At 52.7% G+C, this 17,785-nt stretch overlaps 1 protein-coding gene across 3 annotated transcripts; it reads right to left on the bottom strand.

The window, feature by feature from the left end:
* Positions 1 to 8,774: 8,774 nt before the first annotated feature.
* LOC129212114 (C-factor-like) lies at positions 8,775 to 17,759 on the bottom strand. Of its 3 annotated transcripts, XM_054840270.1 has the most exons (7): positions 17,503 to 17,759; positions 11,056 to 13,609; positions 10,634 to 10,685; positions 10,218 to 10,405; positions 9,722 to 9,880; positions 9,256 to 9,375; positions 8,775 to 8,963 (listed from the first exon to the last, which is right to left on the bottom strand). In XM_054840270.1, the coding sequence occupies exons 2-7, from the start codon at positions 11,200 to 11,202 to the stop codon at positions 8,850 to 8,852; spliced, it is 780 nt and encodes a 259-aa protein (XP_054696245.1). In that variant the 5' UTR covers positions 11,203 to 13,609; positions 17,503 to 17,759; the 3' UTR covers positions 8,775 to 8,849. The 3 variants fall into 3 exon arrangements, with proteins under 3 accessions (XP_054696245.1, XP_054696246.1, XP_054696244.1); XM_054840271.1 differs by lacking the exon at positions 9,256 to 9,375; XM_054840269.1 differs by lacking the exon at positions 8,775 to 8,963 and having other exon boundaries at positions 9,009 to 9,375.
* Positions 17,760 to 17,785: the final 26 nt, after the last annotated feature.

Raw genomic sequence — 17,785 nt, 5'->3', positions numbered from 1 at the left:
AACACCCCTTTGGCTAGTTTGGGTCAGCTGTCCTGGCTGTGTCCCCTCCCAGCTTCTTGTGAAAATCAACTCTATCCCAGCCAAAACCCAGGATATTATCCACCCCTCATTCTATACCACCTATGTCATGCCCAGATCCTACACTTTCCAATTAATCACCACCACTTTTCCTGTCTTTGAGATATATATACATATATATACACACACAGAGATATCATTCCCTTAGCCTATGGGCCGTCCCTGTAAAATGTCCCTTGAGTTCATTTAGTCCATGACATTGGGCTCCATCTCTCATAACCGTCTCTCAGGGCAGGAGCGATGGTGCATGCTGCTGGATTGGTGCAGCTGCATCCGGAGCTCGTGGCGGGTGTATCTGGTGCGGTCCATGCTCACGGTCTGCGGGTTGAAGATTTCGAGGATGTTGCTGGGTGTTGATTGCTGAAGTCAGTTCTAGTTCCGTCGTCACTGCACTTTGCTCAGTTTCATCAAAGTTCAGCCTTCATTAATTTGGGTGATTCTTACTGTAATGCCATTGATACGGCATATAGCACTTGTAGTAGTGATGACATGGCAGGGTTATGTAGCAATTAACTTCATACAATTTAAATCATTGGCTATTCTCACCCGAAATCAGATTCCCTTGAGGTACTTGCCCATCCTTCCGCATCACCCACCAAGTGCACCCAGGTCCTTGAGCAAAAGCAATCCCAGGGATGGGTTTGCCTTTGCCCGGGCAGGAGTAACCCAGACTGTCTTCCCCAACATATTCTTCATGCGCACTACGGGGACTGTATCCCCTTCTACAGCGTGTAACAGGTTGGATTGGGCAGGGCCAGCTCGATTGGCAAACCACCTACTGTTGACTAACCAGGAGGCCTTTGCTAAATGCGCATCCCAATGTTTGAGGGTCCCACCACCCATTGCTCTCAGGGTAGTCTTTAGCAGTCCATCGTATTGTTCGATTTTCTCAGAGGCTGGTGCATGGTAAGGGATGTGATGCACCCACTCAATGCCATGCTCTTTGGCCCAGGGGTCTATGAGGTTGTTACGGAAGTGAGTCCTGTTGTCTGACTCAGTTCTTTCTGGGGTGCCATGTCACCACAGGAATTGCTTTTCAATACCCAGGATAGTGTTCCGGGTGGTGGCATGGGGCATGGGATAGGTGTCCAGCCATCCGGTAGTTGCTTCCACCATTGTAAGCACATGGCGCTTGCCTTGGCGGGTTTGTGGGAGTATGCTGTAGTCGATCTGCCAGGCCTCCCCAGGTTTAGTTTTCAGCTGTTGTCCTCCATGCCACAGAGGCTTCACCCGCTTGGCTTGCTTGATCACAGCGCAAGTTTCACATTCATGGATAACCTGTGCAACAGCATCCATGGTCAAGTCCACACCTCAATCATGAGCCCATCTCTATGTTGCATCTCTTCCTCGATGGCCTGAGGTGTCATGAGCCCAATGAGCTATAAATAATTCACCTTTATGTTGCCAGTCCAAATCCACTTCAATCTTGGCAGCCTGATCCACCTGCTGGTTGTTCTGACGTTCCTCAGTGGCCCGACTCTTGGGTATGTGGGCGTCTACGTGACGTACTTTAACAACCAGCTTCTCTAGCCGGGCAGCAATACCTTGCCATAATTTGGCAGCCCAGATGGGTTTGCCTCTGTGCTGCCAGTTGCTCCGCTTCCACTGCTGTAACCATACCCAGAGGGCATTGGCCACCATCCATGAATCAGTAGAGAAGTAGAGCATCTGCCACTGTTCTCGTTCAGCAATGTCTAAAGACAGCTCGATGGCTTTCACCTCTGCAAACTGGCTCGATTCACCTTCTCCTTCAGCAGCTTCTGCACCTCCTCGTGCAGGACTCCATACAGTGGCCTTCCACCTCCAATGCTTTTCCCACCATGCGACAGGACCCATCAGTGAACAGGGTATATGGCTTCTCATTTTCTGGCACTTTATCATACGCTGGGGCCTCCTGGTGCGTGTCACCTCCTCCTCTGGCAACATTCCGAGACCTTTGCCTTCTGGCCAGTCCGTGATCACTTCCAGAATTCCTGGGCAATTGGGGTTTCCTATTCGAGCCCGCTGTGTGATCAGTGATGTTATCATATCACCAGTCGATATTACACAGTACAGCACAAATGAGAGTCCTGACCCCTCTCCCAGAGGTGATGAACAGCGCCGTAAGGAATACATACAGCAAGTACGGGTTTACATACCACAGCCATGTGACCAAAGAAAACGTCATTGTGACCAGTGACTATTTCACTAATTTAATAAATGCATATAACATTTATTTTAACATGTTTGGGTCAGATCTGTCGTTATCTCAACCCTTTGTGCCCCATGTTGGGCGCCAAAAAGGACTGTCGTGGTTCAGCCCCAGCCGGCAGCTGAGCACCACGCGGCCGCTCGCTCACCCCCGGTGGGATGGGGAGGAGAATGGGAAGAAAAAGGTAAAATTTGTGGGTTGGGATAAGGACAGGTTACTGGGACAGCAAAGGGAGAGGGAAATAGCAACAATACTAATAAAAGAATATACCAAGCGGGTGATACACAAGGCAATCTGCAGAACCTGATGCCCAGCCCATCCCCAAGCAGCGATCCCTCCTCCCCGGCCAGGACCCCCTTTATATACTGAGCATGATGTCATATGGTATGGAATATCCCTTTGGCTGGTTTGGGTGAGCTGTCCTGGCTGTGTCCCCTCCCAGCTTCTTGTGAAAATTAACTGTATCCCAGCCAAAAACCAGAACAGCCAGACAACACCCCCCCCGACCACGAGATCTGGAGTTAAATCAGAGACTTCCAGTTGGCTAAATCCAAGGTAGAAAGCCGTGAACACAGACACTGCTCTGTCTTGCTGGGGGAGGATGTTCTGAATTTCATTTTTCTTCAAAAAGCAGCATCATTTACACTGAAATAAGAGGAGGTTCGTAGACATCAAAAGGGAAAGAGAAAAGTTTCCTCAGCTCCTGGAGTAATTCTTCACACAAACATCAGTCACCATGACAAATCTGAGCAATCCTTCAGAGGCAATACCAACACTGCCTACCAGGGGAACGACTCATTTAAGAAATCCAAGAGCACAGGGTCCCCCTCATCCATTTCTCCACAAGCCTCACCTGCCAGGTGATCTTCTTCCTTTGCCTTTGCCTTTCCCTGCCTTTCCTTTCTTCAGGACAGACAGAGTGGATGGAAACCGGGACCGCCTTCCTCGAGAAGGGAGACGTTCAGTAGGAGGACTCTCTGGAACTATACAAGGGGAAGACTCTTCAGAAAGCATCTTTGGGGCTATTTAACAAGAATGACAGGCAGATCAGTTCCAGCATCTGATAAAACAGTCCAATTCCTTTGATGCCATCATCTCAAAGAGGTCTCGCTCTCTAGAAGGCCTTTGACACAGCTTAGCAGCCTTTTGAAAGTCATCTGCAGGTAATTTTTCTCCCCACATTCAAGTGCACAGTGCAGTTCAAGTTGCACTTGAACACAAGTGCACAGGATCTGTGGGAGATGTAGACCCCTCTGCCCTTGGCACCTCAAGGCAGAGCTTCCCAAGATAAGGAGCAGCTCACAATATATAGCAGGTACAGAGCCCTGTGCTGCCATGAGCTCTTCTTCCATAGTGGGTGACTTGAGCTTCACTGTGTAGAGCGAGGCACAAGAGATGCAGCCTTCCCTCCCAGGGCACCACGTTTTGTCCCTGTCTTCAACCACCTCCTGCTGAGGACTAAAGGAACACCCACACACAAGCACCCGTGCCCACCCCCAGTCTCTCAAGTCAGATGTGACGTTACCATCAGTCTCAATTTGCTTATCACCCTCTTCTTCCTCCTTCTTCTCCTCCTTCTCTTCCTCCTCCTCCCTATCTTCTGTGTCTGTCAGAGGTCCTACAGAGGGACATTCCAGGACTTCTTTCTTTGGGGGAAGTGTAAAATCAAACCTGGAAATGAGAAGATGCCAGATTGAAGAAAGGATCACCACATTCCCTTTGCATCTTCCATTAACAATGCAGTCATGGGGAGATCTGAGAAGCTCTCTCAAGGCTGCTGCTTTCCAAAGCAGAATATGCAACATCCTTGAGGACTCTGTTAGGAAACAGAGTGACACAATCAAGACCTTCATGGCTTGGGAGCACACAAGAGGTGCTGTCAGTCTGCTCCAGGGCTTCCCAATCCTAACTCCAAAAAAATTGACACCCTCACTGAAGACCATCTCTCCTCTCCTCTTCCTGTTCATGGACATGGAGAACAGACTACTCTCTTTACCCAACTGGCCAAGGTTGGTTTGAATTCTAACTCTGCCCTGCAGATCTCTTGCAGAGCCTCTCAGGCTCGTGTCAGGGCATCCGTAACGCACAACCACCATCCCCAGGACCATTAAGGACACTACTGAGCAGCCCCAGGCTCAGGTCAGAGCTCTGAAGAACCCCACTCAAGCACAGGAGGGGAAATCACTTCTGCTGTCCCCCAGGGACTTGGGAAGCAGGCGTTTAGGGGCACTTGGGGCTCTCAAGTCTCACCAAAGGCATGGCTATGTCACAAACATAGGACTTGTGTGAATCTGGTACCCACTCAGGGACAGTTTTCCTGTATAATCCATGTGCAGGAAATTCTGGGATCTTTCCATTTTGAAATTGCACTCAGAAGAAAGAGATGAATCAGGGGAAACCTTAAGTCGCCTGAGTTCCTCAACCAACGAGAAGTGAACGTACTGTGGCAACACAAAGACACCACCAGGACCCAGGTGAAAATCAGGACTTTCTCTGCCTGATACCACCAGATGTCTCGTCCCTGGGGTCTGAAACAGAGACAGAGATATGTGAGAGCATTCCAGGGACATTTTTACCTTGCTTATAAAGTCTTTCTTCTGCTCAGAGAAGACACGGCCACTCGGACATCCTATAACAAAGTTTTCTTTGGCTAATTTGAGCCCCTCAGCTTTTCAGGTAGAAGCTGCACAGCTCGGAGTTGACAGGGAGCAATAATGCCATGTGTTGCCCCACGCAAGCTGCAGTCTCTCAGGTGCACAACAGGAACATGGGGAACTAAAGCTGCTTTGCCTGCTGCCCCAGCATCCCAAATGTGGTCCAAGAAGTTGATTCAAAAGCAGTAAGACCACCCCATGGCTGTTAACACGTAGGGAAACTAAACCTTGGCTTTCTGTGAGGGGTCTTGGACTCTTTCTCTAGACAACATCTACTTTTGAACCCACCAAAGCCTCACCGTTATCATTTCTAGGACAGACGGTGGGATGCTGAGCTAGGTAGAGCCTTGATCTAGTCTAGGTGACTCTTCCTGGATTCTCCTATGTCAGTTAGACCCCTGCGTAGGAGAGCAGGACACCGCAGAGTTGGCACTGCTCTCAACCATGACCGCCCCCGTGACCGGGAGGGTCCTCACAGGCTGCCAGAAATCAGTTCACTCATCCTTTGACAGGTGTCCAGAAGGACGAGGTGTAGCACAGGGACTTACACTGAGAAGGGCTTCCGGCAGCTTTCCAGAGCCGTCCACAGCCAGGAGAAAGTCATCAAAAAATCTCATAGTGACTTCCCTGTTTCGTATGGAAAGAATGCCAATGGCCTTGAAGACAAAGTCCGTGTCCTGTCTTTTAGAGATGGCTCGAAATAATGATGTTGCGGTCTCGTATACACAACATTGCACCGTTGTGAAAGGTAGTTGGGCACAGACAGAGAGCTCCTCACACCTCAGAGGGATGACTCGCACATCAGCTAGAGAACAGAAAGAGGAACAAAGAGAAGAACCCCTCCAAACACACACCCAAGCTCTTCCTGCCCCACAGCATTATTCATATCACACTGCAGCTGCACTGGTCAGAAATCACGGCAGATCTGGCCATCCACCAGTCCTTCCACAAACTCTTGTCCTCATCTTTGGTTCTGGTCTGTCTACAAGTGACTCAAATCCACTTTGCTCTAGAAGGAGCCTGTAAGAGTCAACAGGAATTCTGGCCTTTGCTCTTATGAGTAGGTAGATGGTGCCACAAAGGCGGGGCATGAGCTTTATCTCAGTGCCATTAGAAAAAGCAGCTCCAATAATTACAGTCTGAAAGCAGTAGTCCTAACATTGCATAACCATGAATGATATGGAGCCAAGTGTGAGAGCAATTAAAGAGGAGATCCTCTAGCTGAAGGCATATCACTAAAAAAGGACACCCAAGGGGTCTTTGAGAAATTGCTCCTTGGTGGCCTGTTCAGCTTGAAGAAGCCAAGGTTGCTCTCAGGACATCTTTAGGCATTCAGTCATGCCTTAACAGCGGTTAGCATATGCAAGAGCAAGCAAAGGTTTAAATCCATCTTCTTACCAGGAACGTCATCTTCACTGTAGCCGAGGTTGCATTCGTCTGCAACCACCTTGGACATACAAAACATGGGTCTCCGAACAATTGAAACCTCGTTGTTTGCAGTGCACGTGTAGTCTTTAAGAACATAGAACGTCCCGATTCCTAACAGTCGAACACCCTGAGAACAAGTGGGGGTGAAAAGAAGGAACAATTTTAAATATCCTGGAGAGGAAAACACTCACCAGTGAGCTGTCAGAGCATGGGGATGCTGCCTTGTGCCTTGCCCACCCCGAGCCTACAAAGGCCAAGATGAGACACTGAGGAAGCTTTGAAGAGAAAGCACATACTCCTGGTCTTTTTTGCTCTTTCTCCTCTGCTCTGCTCAAGGAAGCTATTGGGAAAAGTGAGATCAGAGCCAACATTCCCTAGATATAATCAGAGAGGTTTCCAGCAACAGGGACAACCTCTGAAGAGGCACCAGGGAATGGTCTTCCCATTCTGGCAGCAGAGACGAGAGAAGACCCAGAAAGTGCTTAACACTTTCTTCTACTTTATCTGGGCTTTCATTTTTATCTCAGGTGCCAGAGAAGCTGGTCTGTGCCACATGTGTCAACACACAGTTGTGTCCTGCCAGGCGACCGTTTCTGCTTTCAGAGCGGGGAAGCGATGGCACTCGATGGCACGGCATTGTCCGGACAAGGCAAGCTCTCAGGGGTTCATGAGGGGAGGAACGGGGTGCAAGACCCACCCTATCCTGTGCCAAGTGCTTTCTAATGCATTCAGACACGCTGTCCCAAATCATAAGGATCTCTGGAAAGCAAGCGAAAGACGCGTCACACTGCAAGTCAGCAAGCCCACAACCCTTCAGCACACTCTTACCCAAGAAGACGATGTGTGAGGTTAAACGTATTGCCACCCCAGTTAAGAACATGTAAGGTGCTCTACATGACAGAAGATGTGGAATAGATGTCTGCACCAGTGAGAGGATGGTGTGGTGCCCACAGAGGGCTTGGAGGCTCAGGGGATCCCCAGGTGTCTCCCCTGCAGGGACCACCATCAACCCTCAACTCCTCACAGCCACCATGCATGGGAGCTCGGGGTGGGCAATCCCCTCTGCAAGGCAAGCAGTGGCCCTTGGTGCCGGGGGCTTCCACCTGGGGAGTGGGCAGCAAGGCAAGGGCAGAGGAAGGTCCTCAGGAAGAGGACCCAGGAGTCCTGGCTGCCAAACTGGTCCTGAGCCAGGAAGGGATGATCAGACAGGGCTCTTGTTGCACCCGTCAGCCCTGCCCAGTCCTCCCCAAAAGGCCCCCACATTTCCACAGCTACTTTCATAGCTAATATTGTCTACAACATTCAGAAAATCAGTCCTGCAAGCCACACCACCAGAGGTGAGATTCTTGAGCGTTGGAAACGCATCTGGCCACAGGTTTTCCATCTTTTCACCCCCCTCCCACTGGGTTAATTCCTGTGGCAGGAGGGTGAGAAGGAAACATCTCCTCCACAATCTCCACCTCCTTCTTTGACTTCACCCAAGGGCTTCCAGCTCTGTCCTGTGTGGAATGTCCCACTGTGACCCCAGACCATGTCACAGAGGGACTGCAAGGGCTCCCCCAATCCCCCTTAGCCTCCCCCAGATCCTGCCAGGTTTTGTCCTACAAGAGGGAGGTGTGGTGGGTGTTGTGGGGTGCTATCCCCACCTCACTGTCCACTCCCCAAGAAGAATTGGCGGGGGGGGGGGGGAATTGGGAGCCACAGGGGGGGTCCCCAGACAGGGGCTCACCTTGTGCACTCCAGATGCACTGGTCAGCTCATTGGTTCCAACTGGAGAGGCTGTGCCACCACTGCTGGTGTGGGGCTGCGCACACAGCGGCGTGCCAGTTCCTGGGATATGGACAAGGCTTGGAGACCGACGCACACAGCAGCGTCCTCAGTCCCGGGGTACTGGTGGGGCTCAGTGACCCCTTTGTGGGGGAGAGAGCAGTGGGAGTGCATGGAGCTCTGCCTGGGGATGGGTGATGAGCCAACTGGGAGCTGACGGGTCAGGATTAAGGGGAAGACTGGGATGGGTGTCATTGTAGTGGTCCTGGTCTTCATGGGGTATTTTAACCACCCTGATACCTGCCGGAGGGACAACACAGCAGGGCATCAGCAACCCAGGAGGTTCCCAGAGGTGGTGGTGATGGCTTCCTGACATATGTGATAGAGGAGCCAACGAGGAGCAAGAAAGGGTTCGCGGGGGGGTGGCTGATGCATCTCCCAGTCAGAGGGAGAGCTGTGGGGTGAGCCCCTCTGTGCCCAGGGAAAAATCCCTACCAGGATGAACGCCAGGCCCCCAGTCAGAGGAGATCAGACGTTCAGACCATTCTCAATTACATTGAGAAATAGCTCTGAGAAGTTGTCTCAAAGCACTAGAGAAGATTCTCACAATGACAGTTAAAAGGAAGGCTCAAACAGTGCTACTTATTGTTCACAGACCAAATTTATTAAGACACAGGCACAACTTGGTGCGGCAGCAATGTGACCTGCAGTCAGGATCCTGGGCTGACATCTCACCAGGGCACAACCTTCCCCTCCCAGTCCAGGAAGGTCCCAGTGTCCTTCTCAGAGAGGGAGGAGAGCACTTTCAGCATCCCTCGCACGCTCTCATCCACTGTCACGGGGGGCTGCGGGGGCAGAAGGAGAAACACAGCCGTGTGTCGAAGGCCTGGCTAAGGTCTGCCCTGGAGCAGATCATTGCTCAGGGCTTGGGGCTCTCTGGAGTGAGCGAGGAGAGGCCAGCACAGGGCAAGAAGAGTTTTTCCATCTCTCATCTCCTTCCCTCACGTGCCTCCGGCTCAGGGTATCTGCCAAAGAGCTCCCCCAGAGCCCGGCAAGTCTGAGACTGTCCAACCCACAGCAAGCTCTGCTTTCCCAAATAAAAAGGTTCTTCCAGACCTTGGCCAGAAGCTCTCTTACCTTCTGCGATCCTGAGCCCCCCATGTCGGTTTGCACCCAGCCGGGGTGCAGAGCAACGCAGAGGACGCCGTGCTCCCGGTAGCCCAGGGACTGGCACTTGGTCAGCATGTTCAGAGCAGCCTGCGGGGAGACCGGGCAGGGATGGCGGCGGGAGGGGAAGGGCGGCTGCGAGGGGACACGTGCGGAGGGGGACAGGGCAGGGCAGGTGGAGCTAGCTCCCTGGGGCACACATTGCTGCTGCACTATCCCCGATATGCCCAGCCCAGCCGAGGGCCCGTTCTGGCACGTCCCTCTGACGTGGGACCCAGGGCCAGGCACGGGAATGTGCCGTGAGAGGGACCCAGTGACTGACAGGAGCTCAATCACAGCACAGAGAGGTGCAGCGACCGTGGAGATGTTGGAAGGCGTGCAAGATCATTCAGAGAGGAAAATGTCTAGGCTCACACTCAGCGCCGTGTGGCAGTACCTTGCTGCAGCGGTATGAAACAACATGTCCAAAATGCCATAAATAGACATCCTCAATGGAGCCTGCAGAGCTGGACATGTTGACGATGGCCGCCTTGCTGCAGCTCAGTGCCGAGCCCGGACTCCCCTCGGCAGCCTTCTTCAGCAGGGGCAGGAATGCCTGCGAGGAGAGGAGAGGAGAGGAGAGGAGAGGAGAGGAGAGGAGAGGAGAGGAGAGGAGAGGAGAGGAGAGGAGAGGAGATAGGGGTGTGCATGGAGGTAGCACAGCGGAGAGGACCAGCTCCTTACGCAACGGGCAACATTGGGCACCAACACCATGAACATCCTCCCTCCTCTTGCCATGCCACAGCCCACCAGGCTCCAGCCCCTGAGCTCCAGCCCGCAGCTCCATGAACGTCTCATCAATCCAGAGCCCGTCGGGCACCGGAGCGGAGGCAGGACCCTCTCCCACCAGCCCTCTGCACCCCAGGACAGCCCATCTCCGGTGAGGGTCTCACCTGGCCCAGCAGCAGGGGTGCAACTGTGTTGGTGGTGTAAACCTGGGTCATGTCCTCCAGCGTCTCGGTATCAAGCAAGTTCAACTTGGCAATTCCAGCGTTGTTGATGAGGAGGTTCAGCCCCGAGCCCCCCAGCTGCTCCCCGACTCTGGCTGCAGCCGCCTTGATGCTGGCGGGGTCGGTCACTTCTGCAGAGCCGGCACAGGGGAGGTCAGTGTCCGCATCGCCATGGTGGCTTGGAGCCCTCTGTGTCCCCCCGGGGATGGCAGCACCCGGTATCCCCTGCCGGCACATCTCCCTCCCAGCACCGGGCTGCCAAGGCGTGCACAGCACCAGGGCACTCCCAGGATTGCGGGGGTTGTCATGCCTGGCAGAAAGGGGAACCGGGGCGAGGGACCCCACCTCGGGGCACCTACCGAGCGGGACGATGACCAGGTTGGGGTGCTTGGAGGCCAAATTCTGTAACTCCTGCAAGAGAGGGGACCGCGTGGGCACGGAGAGGCAGGAGGGGCTGCGCAGAGGCTCAGCCTTTCCCAGGCAAAGCCCGCGTCGCTCCGGCTCCGTCCCTGCACCGCCTCGCGCCCAGCACCCTGCTCTGCCTGCCCTGCTCCCGTGGGACCGTGCTCCGCGCCTCCCGCACGCACCACGTGCCACCGTCCCCTCCGCACGTCCCACGCACAGCTGGTCCCACAGCTGTCCCAACACGGCTGCCCTGTGCCGCAGGTGCCCGGCTGCAGCTCCAGCCCTTTGCAAACCCCCTCCCCGCTCCAACCCGCTGCCCTGGCACCGAGCGCTCCCGTCCCCCAGCACACCCCACCGCGTCCCAGCCCAGCCTCACCTGCGCTCGCTGTCCCTTGGGGTCCCGACAAGCCGCAAACACCCACTCGGGTGGGTTCGGCATCCCCAGGAAATGCCGGACAAGCCCCAGGCCGATTCCCCGGTTGGCCCCAGTCACCAGAACGGAGCGGGTGTGAAGTTCTCCCATATCGCTTGTTCTTCCTCTGCTCCAACTTGCATTGTTTGTTCAGCTCCCTAATGCTTCTTTATAGCGTGTTCCATGGCCACCCCACCCACTCAGGGCTTGCACAAACCTCTCCAGCTCTTTGAACTCTAGGACAGAGATCCTGGCTGGGAGCCAGCCCTCGTTACCAAAGGGCAAAAATCACTTGGATTTTCAGGCAAACTCAGCTGACCTTGGGAAACCTGGTCCCATAAAGCAGGAGCTACCGGCCGGTCTGGCCAGGAGAGGCTGTTGTGGGTGAGGAGGGAGGGAGCAGCACGTGGGAGGGATGCAGGACACCCCATGGCTGAGGTGGGCTTCACAGCTTCACAAGCATCCTGCGTGCTAGATGGGCTTTCCACAGCGTACCAGGTCGTGCCTCAGATGTCCACGAGCAGGGGATCTCTCTTGCCTCTTCCCAGCCATACACGTGCAGAACCTCTTGCCAACCCCTTGCTTTCAAGCACTGGGTCCCAGAGCCATTGCACAGGCTGCTGGGCAACCCTCCCCAAAGCCAGTCGTGGGGTAAGAATGCCCATTTGGGGGTCCAGCTCTGCCCTCCTCAGTCCTACGCTTGCTTCTGACTCGGTCCTGTTCTGAGTCTGCAGCATCCTCACCCTCATATTGCTGCTGCATCCACCTTGCCCCCAAACAAAACTACTTTAAAGTATGGATGTGCCAAAGTTTGGTCCCAGGGAGCCCTCCGCACCTCAGGCCAGCCGCGTGGTCACCGTGGTGTCACCAAAACGGGCCATCCTGTCCTGTCCTGCCTCACTCACCTCCCCGTCTCATATTTGGATCATCTAGATCTGGAGGTTGCACCTTTGAGAAATATTCTCATCAACAGCAATCAGTTCTTTCCCAGATATGTTAAAAAATAATCGGATGCATATAAACACCTTCCTTTTCCAAAAGGCATATTTACCAAATAGCAGTGTTTTAAGGACACTTTTTGCAAGTAGACACATGCCACAAATCACAGGGCAAAACTTACCCGATTTGTTTTTGCTAGGCTCCTAGTGTTGAAATATATCAGATATATACACCACATCCCGTCACAGCGTCTCAGCATGAGATACTAACTCCCTTTGACACATCTGCTCTGCCAGCTGGACGCGGCTTGCACGTCCCTCTCCATCTCTAAGGGGCTTTGTAATTCCGCCTGTACCCTGGAACACGCAGGTTGGCGACAGCCCCAGCCTTTCCTCTTCTCCCATAGCAAGCTTTGTCAACAGATTTAATTTGCTTTCACATCCTCTGAGTAAAATTTACCATTTTGTTTGCTCGGCGTAAATCCCGAGATAAAGCCCAGAGCACGTGACAGAAACGCACACAAACACGCTGCGCTCTCTGCCACAGCAAGTGAAAAGTAATCTTTGTCGGCCAGCGATAGCCGACGTTTCCCCTTGTAGAAAACGTTCCCTGCTAACCTATTTCTTTAGTTCCTCTGCTGTTGTTCGTAAGACTTTGCGTACGGGTACGATGCCAGCACGTTAAGCACTCACACGCTCCATTCACTTCGTAAGACAACCTCCTGGCAACCCTCTCTCTTCCACTGCCCGTAGCTGTTCTTCCCCAGCAATCGCCCTTTTTGTGGCCCACAGTTCTTTCTGCACCAGCACCCCATGAACCGTTCCTGCTCCGATGGCCGTCTAGCGCTGTGCTGTCCAGCTTCTCGGGGAGATATTCCTCTGCGGGAACACGGCAGCAGCAATCGGCTCCTGCCCTCTTGTGCATCTGCAGCTTGTATTTGGGAGCTGATCACGGATCAGTGAATCCCAGACTGGTTTGGGTGGGAAGGGACCTCACAGCCCATCCAGTCCCACCCCCCCTGCCACGGGCAGGGACACCCTCCACCAGCCCAGGTTGCCCAAAGCCCCATCCAACCTGGCCTTCAACACTGCCAGGGATCTTCCCCCGTCCTCAACCCTGCCAAGTCTCAGCCTCTCCTTAAGCTCCGCAGGTTTCCCCGTTTTATTTCCTGAGGACAGTCAGACCTTCTTCTGCTTTTCTGATTCTCCACATTGGGCTGAGAGACATCTTTTGTCTAACGAATTCCTGCTGCATATCAACAGTACAAATCTCTGGGTCTTCCAGCTGTCTGTCCCAGGCTGATCTCTCATTGAGGACCTTGACAATCCTCCCCACCTCAGAACACCTCCCAGATCACAGGACTGGCTTTCAGGCTCTGTTAGGTCATTTCGATAGCCTTTTCTGTATTTTGACTTTTTAATGACCACAGACCACAACTCTCCTTGCCGATATACGCCCTTTGTACAAGAGCTCTGCTCCTCCATACAGACTTCCACAGTTTTCTTCTTCTAGGTGGAGGATGAGGCCATCACCCAGAGTCTGTTAGGAACCTCCGCGGTGCCTCAGAACCAGACAGCATCTGAAACCAAAAATTAACCTTTTAAATCTCCTATTTTTTGCCATGTCATCACATTTTTGTAGCCTTCCACTGTTTTGGAGTCATAACTCTATAATGTTGACTTTGCTCTGTGGCCCCACGCTGCATCATTGATCATTAGAGTTTAAAGAAGCTCCTGCTTCTCCAGGAGTCAGAGTCCAACCTGGCGTGAAGAGGCAGAGGAGAAAGCAACCAGCCTCGCCTGGCTCTTGACAAGTGCCACTGCTGCCCCCAAACCTCTGGAAGGGACCTCGGAACAGCTCCTGAGAAGGGATTCGGACGGTTCTGAAACGTTCTTGCATGGTCTAAACCTTAAGCTGAGCGTTAAGGTCCTCCTGTACGCTCCTCTCCCACTACCCCTCAGACAGACGTATTTCAGGTAGGGATGCTTTCCATCTCACCACACTAGGAAGACTACAAGACGCAGTCACACCTCTTCCTACTATCAGTAGCTGAAAGCTCAGCTCGGGTGTGCTCACGCTCACCTCGATGTTTGCACAAAGGGCAAAGACAATGCCGCTTGCAGAAGCATTGAGAAACACGCTTTTCTTTGCTAGCCAGGGGAATGGGTGTGTGGCACAATTATCTTTAGTACATTTAATCTACTGTGTAAGTACGAATAAACTCGCTACTATTTATCAAGCCTATTTGCCCCACGATGTGTTCAGGGCTGTTTGGGGCCATGTCATCACATATTATTCACCTGCTAGAGAATCAATCGATAGTGATAGTGATGAATGAACTACTAATGGAGGGGTGGGGTGGGACCTACCCAGCCCTGTAACTGTTTGAAGCTGGGCAGGTCATGTCCACCCTCCCCGAGTCACGTTCTTTTTGGCTGAAGAGGACTAGCGACACCCCATTGCGAAGGGGCGTGCAGGGACTAAGGGTGAGAGCCTAAAGGCAGCTCCAAGCAAAGCGAGGACGTCCCAAGTAAAGCTTCTCATGGCCCTTTTTCATAGTTTTGCTCTTTTTCCCAGCAGATCGATCCAGGTTACACCTGCATTACATCAGAGCTGGCCAGGAGCCCAGGAACACAAACCGCTGGCAGCAGGGAAAGCAGATGCAAAGCACTCAGGACCCTGGCATGGCAGATGGTGTCCTGTACATGAGAAGAAACCAGGAAGAAACCAGGTTTCCAAGCAGCCTCTGCCCGGTACAGAGGACAGCTATCGGAACGGCTGGGTTTCTTCAGATCCAGATGAATCTGTGGGGAACCACATGTGGCTACCTCAGGCAGGGAGTAAAGACATTCCTCCTTTTCCAGGCTTATGGTGGGTTCTCTGATCCAGACTCCAGAGAATCCCAGCAGAGCCCCTGAATCAGGGTTTTCCTCTAAGCAAAGCGTTTCCGAAGATTTCAAACCAGCTCGTTGGAAATAGCAGGCACAGAGGCTTAGATGGAAGTCGGGCTGGATGGTTTGTGCTGATGGGATTCGAACGCAAGGTCAAGCGAGGCACAAAGTGCAGAAAACACCTTCAATCCCTGCATTCGTGCACCAGACCCAGGGACAAGTGGGCAGAGCAGGATGCAGGGCGGGGGACACGGCTCTCTACCCATAGGAAAGAGCACAAAAGAGCCCGTTTTCCTTCGGTGCTGCTGAACTTTGGCAGGGTGGAGGGGCACGGCCACCGCCTGCCCATCTCAGCCATCTCCATCACAGCTGAGCCGGTGGTGGGAGCCTGCTCAAGCCCCACCGCACCGCTGATGAGGCAGTGGGACGAGAGAGGAAGGACAAACCAAGCCTTTTGCTTCCTCTTCCAACCTGACAGTTTAAAAAATGTTGACCAATATACTTCTCAAGGCCCAAGTACAGACAGAGCAGAACCGACTTGGACGGAGTTTCAGAGCCCAGAGACAGACGCTGGCTCAATGACCACAGAATTCTTGTAAGATACTGGACTGTACTGGTCCCATTTAAGGACTGTCAGGAAAGGTACATGGAGAAAGCACGGAGACAGAGGCTTCCCTGCAAAGTGTCCATCTATTAGCATCTCTCTGACGCTGAGACGTGCAACAAGCTCCGGCTGGGTCACTGCACACCAGTTTCACAGGACTGACTTCTCATTGCAAGGAAGGAGAAACAAAAGTAAAGGTGGTTTGGGTGCTGTCAGCTCTGCCCTAGGCTTGCGGAGGCCACACGGCCACGTTCCCTCCAGGACTGCCCCCACGCAGCAGTCCTAAGAAACACACTGATGTAAGACACAGGAAAAGTTCTTAAGCCTGCAGTAGAACTTGCTCCTCTGTTGGGAACGTCTCAGCTTCCCGTCCTGTTTCTGAGGGATGCAGCAGGACAGGACATTAGTTGTGAGGGTCAGGTGGACCACACCAGGTCCTGCATGGAGAGGTGGCTCTCACCGTAGGCAGGGAAGAGTTTTAGAGACAGCAGAGCTGTGTCCGCAGGACATGGGTGCCCACCAAGGTTTGGTGGGGGCTGGGGACAGCAAACAGGTGGAACACACTCGTATTTATACACTCAAGCACTCCAAAATTCGGTAATATCAGAATCAGGCTTTACCAGGCAGCAGGAAGTTACCAAGGAGGCCTGCTGTAGAGAAAATAGAGCACTTGGGTAAGCTTTTATTATTTTTTTAATTGTATTTCTCTTCATTACCTTCTGGAAGCCGCACAACATTTAACTAACGTTTTCAAAAAATTTATAATCCCCTATTTTGTAGATGGGGAACTGAAGCACAAAAGTGGGTCAAGCAACGGCCACGCTGGGAAGTACCCAGCTGCAGATGCCTAGAGCCTGCCTTTTTCCACAGCTCACATTTATAGTCAGAACAGGCTCCTACTGACCTCAGCACATTAACTGTTCCTACACCGCAGATCGCAGGGGATCCCTGTACCCGAGGTTTTTCTGAAGCAAGGAAGAGTTGGTATCCTGCAGTACGCAGGATCTGCATGGACTAGGTGGCCAAACCCCCGCTCCTCAGTGTGGTTCACGGTGACTCTTTGTTTGTAGCCCTCTGTCCTTCTTTGCTGCCTGTCTGCCAATCTTCGCAACAGATAGAGCAGCACTTCTGGTGACGAGTCACCTAACTGATGGCCTGAGCACAGAACGAGGCAGGAGAAGGAGAATGGGACCTTTAATCCAAATACACGCATAAGGAGGGATTCTGCATCTCAGTATTTATTGGTATAACTGAAGATTTATTTCTAGTCAATTCCAATTTCTGTATCGTTGTTCAAAATGAAAAAGGTTCTCAAAAGCATTTTTATATCCCAAGGCAAACTGGGGAGCAGAGGCACAGCCGTGCAGTTGAGCTGTGGTGGAGCAGGATAAAGTTAGCACAAATCACCTGAGGTTATCACCAGATTGATACGACACCATTCCGGATTTTCTGATTTATTTATCGGTATCAGATGTGTTTTGTCTAGTGTTTGTCAAACGAGGATGAAAATAAGCAACAGAAATAGCGATGCTTATGTAAATCAGAGCCGCTCAGTCATTACTTCACTGCTGAGCTTCTGGTTGTGCACTCACCATAATGAGATTTTAATGTTCCTTATGCATCTGGTTTATCCACATAATAATTGAAAATAAAACATCAACATCCACCTCCAGGCTGGCAGCAGAGCTGGTACATGCAGATCCCCTCCAAACACAGTCCTCCAGCTGATGCTGGTCGCTTTTCTGTTTTCCCTTGCCCCTCACACCCCATTTATCCCATCCCTAGCTGCCACCACACCTTTTCCTTGCTTTATTCCTTTCCATGCCTTTGGTCCAGCTGTTGAACCAGGTACCTGACGCCCATCCAGAAGAAAAAAGGGGGGGGGGGGGGGAAAGGAGGGAAAAAAAAAAGGAAAAAAGGAAACACAAGAAAAATCCCCCCCCAAACACCTTCATCCCCACACTACAGCCTACTTACCCAATTTATCAGGTCTGATCATCATGGAGAGCCAAAATCAGGTGCATTTCGGGGGGGGGGGGGGAGAACAGAGAGCAGCTGCGAAGGGTTCGGTTCCTCCCTGATAAATTGGGTTCACGCTGGGGTTTATTCCCTCCCCGCCCCCCAAGCCGGGGGAAAGGCCCCATTGCTGTGCCGAAGGTGCTCCCCCAAACGTGCTGTAGGCCTGCTCCCCAGCCGTGGGGGTCCCCCCCCAGCCACCCCCCCCCCCCCCCCCCCCCCCCCCCCGAGCATCGCTCCGTGA

Source organism: Grus americana, chromosome 13 (assembly GCF_028858705.1).
Source record: "Grus americana isolate bGruAme1 chromosome 13, bGruAme1.mat, whole genome shotgun sequence".
Taxonomy (NCBI): Eukaryota; Metazoa; Chordata; class Aves; order Gruiformes; family Gruidae; genus Grus; species Grus americana.
This window is presented reverse-complemented; position numbering and strand designations above follow the sequence as displayed.

Excerpts from the sequence above, each read along its gene's own strand:
- LOC129212114 (XM_054840269.1), bottom strand. The coding sequence starts at position 11,202 with ATGGGAGAACTTCACACCCGCTCCGTTCTGGTGACTGGGGCCAACCGG. Across the intron at positions 9,881-10,217 it reads CACCCCTGCTGCTGGGCCAG|GCATTCCTGCCCCTGCTGAA; the intron begins GTGAGACCCTCA and ends CTCTCCTCGCAG. Across the intron at positions 9,376-9,721 it reads TTTCATACCGCTGCAGCAAG|GCTGCTCTGAACATGCTGAC; the intron begins GTACTGCCACAC and ends GTCTCCCCGCAG.